Source organism: Cupressus sempervirens, chromosome 4 (assembly GCF_028749045.1).
Source record: "Cupressus sempervirens isolate cs-2001-9-10 chromosome 4, ASM2874904v1, whole genome shotgun sequence".
NCBI classification, from domain to species: Eukaryota; Viridiplantae; Streptophyta; class Pinopsida; order Cupressales; family Cupressaceae; genus Cupressus; species Cupressus sempervirens.
Genome location: NC_143121.1, coordinates 499,104,586 through 499,113,105, shown reverse-complemented (window position 1 = coordinate 499,113,105; position 8,520 = coordinate 499,104,586). Strand labels below are relative to the sequence as shown.

Genomic DNA, 8,520 nt, shown 5'->3' with positions numbered 1-8,520 from the left:
AGTATGTTAAAAGATCTCAAATCAAGCAAACATCTAGAAACATAAGTAAATTTGATTTTGTTGTGCATAGTTTTAGGTTATTAACTCAATTCTTGTTCCAAAACTCACCCATACTATAAGTAGGAACTTTAACGCTCCTTGTTTTGAAAAAGCTCTTGGGGAATAACCAATACTAAAATTTAAGATAAAAATGGAGGTTTTATACGAAGAACTAGCATAGAGACCCAGAAATCTAAAATCTATAGGCAGGATTATTCCGAGTGTTCACGATTTTTCGCACATACCCGTGGAAGAGTTAAAAGAGAGGTGTGTTAAAATACGCCCTGGCAAGCAGGAAAGTGTTTCTCCTATGGTTTTGGTTGTGGTAGCTCCAGAGGTGAAACCCTAGGCATTCGACACACGCAGGGTTTGCATTTTCTTGTTCTGACGAAAAAAAGATGGATGCGTTGAGGAAGCAGTTGGACGCCTTAATGGGCGCCAATCGTAACGGCGATGTTAAGGAAGTCAATCGCAAGTATTATGATCGAGATGTCTGCAGGCTTTTTCTCGTCGGCCTTTGTCCGCACGACCTCTTTCAGTTAACGGTAGCCGTTTTTTCATACCCTAATTATTTTTTAAGCTCCGTTCAACACTTTTTTAAATTCACTGGAAAACTTCGCACATCTTCCATCTGGAGAGGGGGCAGGGAATTTTCAACTTCAATTTTTTTAACTTTATGTTTTAGTTAAATTTTTCTGTTCTGCTCACGCAGATAACGGTAGCATTAATCCCTACTGTTTCATTTTGATGTTTTAAATACAAGTAGCTCAGGCACCCGTGAATTAGCATCCACATTGTGCATATTCACCTCAAGTATTTTGTGGTTCTTCTTGAGCGTAAAAAATAATTTTGGTGGATTAGTAGCGTTCACTGAGCATATCTATCATAATTCATATTGCATTTATACTAGGGCCTGTTTACTTCGTTGATGTTTCATTCATGTTCAAATAATTAAGTCTTATCAAAAATTGTATTTTTTTCCTTCGAAGTCTAAGGGAGGATATCTAGCAGTGTTTACAAGGCACTCCCGTTTGTCATGTTTTCTAATGCTTTGCTTTCAGGGGTTTTGCTGAATTTAGGGTAAGTTTGGGTATTTAGGTCTGCTCTTTTTATTTAAGTGAAGCTTAAGGAAAGAATGGGTTGGGTATAATTCGTTTGAGACTGATTGGTTTGATGGAGTGTTATTAATTCCTTAACTATTTTTAATAAAACGATTAAGTGTAAGGGATGGGCTGGTTGAGTTGGCTGCAGTTCACGTGACTTAGGAAGAATAAATTTATCTCCCATAAGTATCAGAATTAAAATCTAGGTTGGAGAAAGTGACACTGGTCTTTGCCAGCAAACAAATATTTCTTTCTTAAACAAGACATTTTCACATGCTCTTCTATAAGAATGAGATGCCACGAACTTTCCTCAGAATTCTAGGAGTAATATTTGAAAAGAAAAATTGCAACGGGACAGGAGGGTAGGTATGAGATCCCCTGTAAGAGGAGAGGTATGAGTTCTTATGCAAATAGAAGCTGTTGCTTGTTTAATTTGTTGGAGCACTTAAAGTTGTCACAACCTAAATCAAACTTGAAGCCTATTGCAATCTCAATTCTTTATCTTGTTGTATTCAATGTTTAATAATTAAAATGCTTATTTTCATGGTGAAAAATTGTTTTCATTTATTAATATGTGCTATTTCTACAACAGAAATATACAATAATTCAAATGGGTGAAAATTGTACATAATGATCTGTTTGAGAATGTTTGTCAAAGCTTGTATTAAGGCTTTGTAAACATTCAACTTGAGCTATATATCAGTTAAGGTAAACATTTGCAACTTTCCGAAGGGATTAAAGAGATTTTAATATAGAACAAAAATAACTGTGAATGTTTTTGTAGTGTTATGAAAAGAAATACCTGTCCTTCAAAATGATTTGCCACAAGAATCAATTTCAAAGTTAAAACTTAAATGTCTTCAAACTAGTTCTTTTATTGGTATTGTGAATTTGACATGACATTAAGTTTGAACTACCATGCTCCTGTTTGCTTGTTTATTTTTAAAACTAGTTGCAGGATTGTGGTACAGTGGTTAAATCCTTGCATTCCAATTCTGTTTTCAAGGTGAAACATACATAGAGAATGTTGTTAATTTGTAATAAGGTTTTTTCTTTTATGTGCAGAAAATGGATCTAGGTAATTGTCCTAAAGTGCATTCTTTGCAGCTGCGAAAAGAGTATCCTTTTAATGTGGTTGATCACATGTTTTTCCTGTCTTAAGAGTATTCAATCTATTCCATACTGGTTATATATATTTTTGCTTTGTTTTAATTGATCCTAAATATATTAAAAAAAATGACAGAGAATGAGATGCTTGAATTTTGTAATGTCGAAAACATTTCTGGGGCATTGCAAATATTAGGGCACTGTAATTTTGTTTCCTCAGCTTGCAAGCAATTTGTTTTCCTAAGTTGTTTACCTTCAATGTTTGTCTGCAAACGTGAGCTTATTTTACTGGTGATTGGTTTTGATCCATGTTTATCCTGCCTTATATTAGCATATAAATTTCCACTATCCACTAGACAGTTTGATAGGGCATTAGTATGTAATGCTCACACAATGAAAATGATTGATAAAAATCTCTTACATCTGTTATACTTGTATCTTAGTTACGGATTTGGATGCTGATCTGGAAGTGGATGTGGGATGTATGAGTTTTTCTTTTTGGAGGGGGATGCAGATACGTATATATATATATATTTTTCAAATATATATAGTTATACTATGTATATGCAAAGAAATGAAATAAATATACAAAATTAAAATGTTTGATAGCTTGTAACTTCACTAATAAATATTCAAGCAAATGGATGTCAGCTGTATAAACACCAGGACACGATTTCCTTCAACTACAGGAGATCAAGCTTATATAACTTCAAACTCCCTAGGCAAACAGGAGTGGACTTTGAGGAATACATACGTGAGTAAACTGGTGGACATTGGGTAATAATCTCTTGAGTGGAAATGTGCAAAGTGTCCTTGTCACTATGATTTTTGATAGACTGAATCAAATGAAGGCTTTTTGAAGTTGTGATAGCACATTCCTTATTTTCCCAAACCGCCCTCTTATTCACCTGAAAGGTCTGTTGTCAGCAGGAAAGTGGTGGACAGCTCACACAGTTTGAGCAATGCAAGAAAACCCCAAAACAAGAAATTTCCCATGATGCATTAGTCTACACAAGAACATGATGCGAGTGAACCACATGCCAGTATGCATATACACATTCGCAGAGGTGAACTGAACATTTTGTTGCGGATGCCCCATTCTTTGTTCATCTGATGCATAGACCCCCCATGTACACGCGTATACCAAATCCATGCGTACTCAGACATAACAATCCCAGCTGGCTGGCAATGGCTTCTGGCCAGCTTACCCTTGCATCATCTCCTGCCTCCGCTTGCGCCAGCATTGGCTTCCGCCTCTGGGGCTACTGCCGACAAATCGGTATCCAAGCTTGGAATTATAATATATAGATATTTCAGGAGTCTAATTGTCTTCCTTTAATCGCAGAGCTGGCTAATTTTTACTACCAATCTTTTGTCCATCCAAAAACTGAGGCAAGTAGATTATAATGCCTAGGAAAATAAAAGATTCTTTAAGTATTTTATTTAAAGGACTTACCTTTGGTAGTGTGCAACTTCATTTTGATATGTAACTTTTGATTCCTAGAAAGGCACTCCACCAGAATCTTTGTTTCAGTCTTTCATGCTGGCTGACAATTTGTACCTTGTTTACTTTCAATAGAGCAAACTCACTTTACTTCTAGCCTCTTGGCATCATTACTTGTAAAATGACTTCAAGCACACTGTTAATTTAATTAATGAATTTCCCATAAAAAATTAGAGTGCAGGGAACTCATCTTTTTACAGGCATCAATAGTTTATCTCGCAATCAGAAAACAAAAAAATAATTGGTGAAGTACATTGTTTATACTGGGATTTACAGTGAAGACTATTAGAAAAATGTAGCATCATCATATTTATCTGCTTTTGTTTTTATGTTTTCCTAATAAGGAACACATTGCTCCTGTCGAAGTAGGGTAAGCAGTAAGTTAATGCTTGCAATTAGATTATTTCCTTAATGATTGGAAGATACCAAGAAGCAAAGGAAAAAGGCAAAGACAATTATGACAGGGAGTTAGAAGATGTAATTGAGAGACTTATTATTGAGTGCGATAGAAAGATTCAAAGAGCTTTGAAGCGTCTTGAAGATGATGATGCCAAGGCTGCAATTGCAATTGCTGTATCTGAAGTTACACAGGTAGATGAACATTTCCCTTAATACAAATTTGGTTTTTCCTACCATTTTTAGTTTTTTTTGAGCATTTTGGTGATTTTGAAGATTGTACGGTGAGATAATAGTTTTGGATCCTGTTATACTTCGCAGTCACCAGAAATAGTGGAATTCTCAAAACAAATAAAGGAGAAGTTGAAAGAAGCAGATGATCTGGGTAAGACTTGAGACTCTAAAACTAGTTTCTTTTTAAGCCTTTTGTTGGTTTGTCATAACTAAGTCTATTGTTATTTTTGCATTATGCTGCACTTTTACATATTTTCATGATATGAGTTTATATTTTTCTGTATCTGGTTATCAATTAAAATTTAAAAATTGAATTTCATTCAATTGAAATTGGAGTAGCTCAGAGAAACAGTGCACACTCACAGCAACAACCAAGTTAATGGCTGGTGATTATATTAATTTCAAATTGATTATTTCTGATATTATAGTTTCCATTGCCTTATAAAATCTTTCACAACATCAACTTGAGTTATATTCTTAGAAAAAGTTGATATTTTTTGGGTTGTTTGTGCAGTCTATGAGAATAATCATTAACCATCTCATACCTGTTTCATGAGTTGTTATGCGTTATAGATTATGTAATGTTGCTGAGCATGTCCAAATAGGAACTAGTGAGAATTTAAATGTTGAATGAGTTGCTCACAAAATCTTCTGGCTAAAAAAATCTTACAAAATTTAAGCGTTTCAGAATAATTTGAATTGTCCGGTTTTCCAGGCGTTTTGATATGATCACATTTTCATCTTTATATTATCGGTGTCAACATCTGTTTCATACGTATCACTCAATATATTCTTAGACTTTTGCCTTCTACCGAAGTTTTAATGAGTGTATCTTATGTGTTAACATCTTGTGTCATTAACTCTACGATATTAGGTGTGACAAAAAATGCTTTGATGTTTTGCACTTAGACCTTATTAACATAACACAACATAGTCATAATCATTAATACAACAAGAATATACCTACTTGATTTGATTATAATTTGTTTAATCCTTTATCATAGAGTTCTTTCTTTCTATACTGCATTAGATATGTCGACTAACAAAAATAACTATTCTATCTCCATTAGACTTAACTATTCTTTTTCTCATTTGATTGTTCTCCATATTCTTAGTGTGTTGACAGTTTGACTAACAAATTAACAATTCTATCTCCATTAGACTTATCACTTATCTTAACAATTCACTTTCTCATTTAACTCTAATGGTTGCTCTCCGTATTCTTATGTGTCGATGACCACAGCTTTGATCTTGACCTGCTTTCCATATATTCAATGCTTGTGGTGGATGAGTTGCACAAAGCAAATAGGTTGTCTGCAAAAGCTGATGCTTTTGGAGTTTATTATGAGGACAAGAACTTGACAGTTTGACTGACAAATTAACAATTCTATCTCCATTAGATTTATCACTTATCTTAACAATTCTCTCTCACATTTAACTCTAACGATTGCTCTCCTTGTTCTTATGTGTCTATGACCAAAGCTTTGATCTTGACCTGCTTTCCATATATTCAATGCTTGTGGTGGATGAGTTGCACAAAGCAAATAGGTTGTCTGCGAAAGCTGATGCTTTTGGAGTTTATTTTGAGGAGAAGAAATTACGAGAGAAAATTATTATTGAGACTTATTGAAAGCAGAATTACTCAATGCTGTTTTACTACTTTTATGAACAAGATTCAGTATATGACAGTTTAGACATGAAGAGTTACGGATCTTGTTGTATTCCGTGGAAGATGGCACTCCATTTAACCTAGAAAACAACAAGCTCTGGTATAAAATTCATAATGTCAAAAATGATAATAAGAATGAGCTTTATAATGATTCATTAGATTATATGCTTTGCTATCTCCATTTGTTTGCCCACTTTGTCACCCCAGTTTATAGTGATCATTAGAATATTATGAGGAGAAGAAATTTATTTAGTAATCTCATTTAGCAGATATAAAATGTCGAAGGGAATATTGCTATTGAGACTTCAATTGAAAGCAGAGTTACTCAATGCTGTTTTACTACTTCTATAAACAACATTCAGTATTTCACAGTTTGGACATGAAGAGTAATGGACCTTGTTGTATTCCGTGGAAGATGGCACTCAATCTAACGTAGAAAACAACAAGATCTGATAATAGATTTATAATGTCAAAAATGATAAAAATGATGAGCTCAATAGTGATCATTTGCAATCTCCATTCAATTGTCCACTTTGCCACCACAGTTTTGGTTTTTTCCTACTCACTGCATATTTAATGCTTGTGTTGCTCAATTTGCACAAAGCAGATTATTGGGTAGCTTTAAAATAAGATGCCTTTTTGGTGTTATCATTAGGAGGTGAAATGAATGCAGAGTAATCTGATTAGGCATTTGCAATAATTAATGAGACTATTGCCTTCAACTGGAGGCTTAAATGCTCTCCAAAGCAGGTTTCTGTACATTTTGGAAAGTTGTCAGATTGTGCTAACCATCTGAAGTCATTTCCGTGGCCAAGAATCTCAACTGCAATTTATGCTGGGAAAAGTGACAACATTGCATGGAGTTTTAAATATTTTGCAAAAATAAAATAAAATTGCAGGACAAGTGGAGTTTAGGGAGAATAATATTTTTGAAGTTGCAAGGCCTCTAAGACTTCTGGTTGTTCCATGTGACAGCTTAGATGTTTAGCACAGTGCCTGTTACCTACAACAGGAATCATATATATATGTATAGATGTGCAAAGAAATGCAAGAAATATACCAAAATAAATTATTCCATAGCATGATACTTCACCAATAAGGAGCAAAAAGAGAATAAAATATAGCAGTTTAGCACATGCAAAAATATGATTTTAAGTGATTTTGGGTGTTGAAAATCCATCTAGGCCTGCGGATGTGTCCGCATGCCCACAGAGGCTCTGTGGATGTGCACAGGAAGCTCCGCCCGAGCCTGAGGATGCTCCTGGAAGTGCCTCTATGAGCGTCCACAGGCCCGGATGGCATTTCCTGGGTGCATCCACAGAGAAACCATGGAGAGCTGAGAATCAGAATGCATCCACACTAGCATCCACTGATAAAATCTGCTTCATGTTGAGGAATTTTCTGGGGATTAATTGATATCATAGAAGCAGTCATCTGCAAAAATTCCCGATTTAAGCCATTAGCCATAAATCATATAGAGCCAACTGATTTTTTCCCCTGGAAAAATCTTGAGTCATGAAAAAATCGCTGACCGGATTTTAAGTGATCTTTTTGCATTTAAATTACATTAAAATCATATCAAAATCCCTAACAAATGGTGAAAAAACAAAAAATCAGTGCAAAAGCCTACAAAATTGACAAATCACTTAGAAATAGGGCTGATTCCAGGGTGGAAGCGAAGCCAATGTGGAATTTGTGTTGAAACAATTTGTTATTTTGTCTCTTTAATATTCTTTCGAACCTCTGGAAAACTCTAAATAGAGGAGCAGTCATGGTCATTGACTGAAGTTGAAAGGGCCTCAATCATCCTAAATTGTGCGGGGCCTGTGGGATAGTGTTGAAGCAACTAATGAATTTGCTCTATATCGCAGTTTAGATATGACCCAAGCTCTCTGCACGCCTCACACCATGGATTCTGATGTGATCAAATATACAGTTAAAATTATACTCAGATTTAAAATTATAACTATTATGCACTATTATAGATGGGGAAGCAGTGAACCCCTATGGTTTATAATTAATAGCTTTCATGAGTATTGAACAACCCCTGCCAAGCTCATTGCCTCAATCATAATTGAAGTCTTGGATCAGTTCAAAATGGTTTCCACTTTTAATAAATTTCACTTTAGATAAATTCCTACCAGTAGCTAAATTTCTGTCTGTAAATTTTGATCTCAGTTACTCCATAGACTTGGCTAACATACGATCTTAGGACTTGGACAACTATTTGGTGACTGCCTTCTATAAACCTCTGATAAGTTTTGATCTTAATTACTTTAGTTAGCTAATATTTGGTCTCAGACTTATACAGCTATTTGGTGACTGATCTCTAAATTTTTTTATTGAATATTTGCCTATATAATCAGCAATATTAATATAAACAAAAAAAAATCTATATTTCCACTAGTCATTTTACTCTCAGTCGCTCAGATACTTCATAGTCTTGGTTAATATTTTATCTCACACTT

At 34.6% G+C, this 8,520-nt stretch overlaps 1 protein-coding gene across 1 annotated transcript in view; it reads left to right on the top strand.

Annotated features, from left to right (window-relative positions):
• Nucleotides 1-216: 216 nt before the first annotated feature.
• LOC149562123 (U1 snRNP-associated protein usp106-like) overlaps nucleotides 217-8,520 on the top strand; it is a 49,587-nt gene continuing 41,283 nt past the window's right edge. The window contains exons 1-4 of the mRNA XM_089825662.1: nucleotides 217-584; nucleotides 2,208-2,260; nucleotides 4,176-4,344; nucleotides 4,471-4,534. Of these exons, the coding sequence (XP_089681788.1) occupies nucleotides 438-584; nucleotides 2,208-2,260; nucleotides 4,176-4,344; nucleotides 4,471-4,534 (433 nt within the window). The 5' untranslated portion in view covers nucleotides 217-437. The remainder of the gene's footprint in view (nucleotides 585-2,207; nucleotides 2,261-4,175; nucleotides 4,345-4,470; nucleotides 4,535-8,520) is intronic.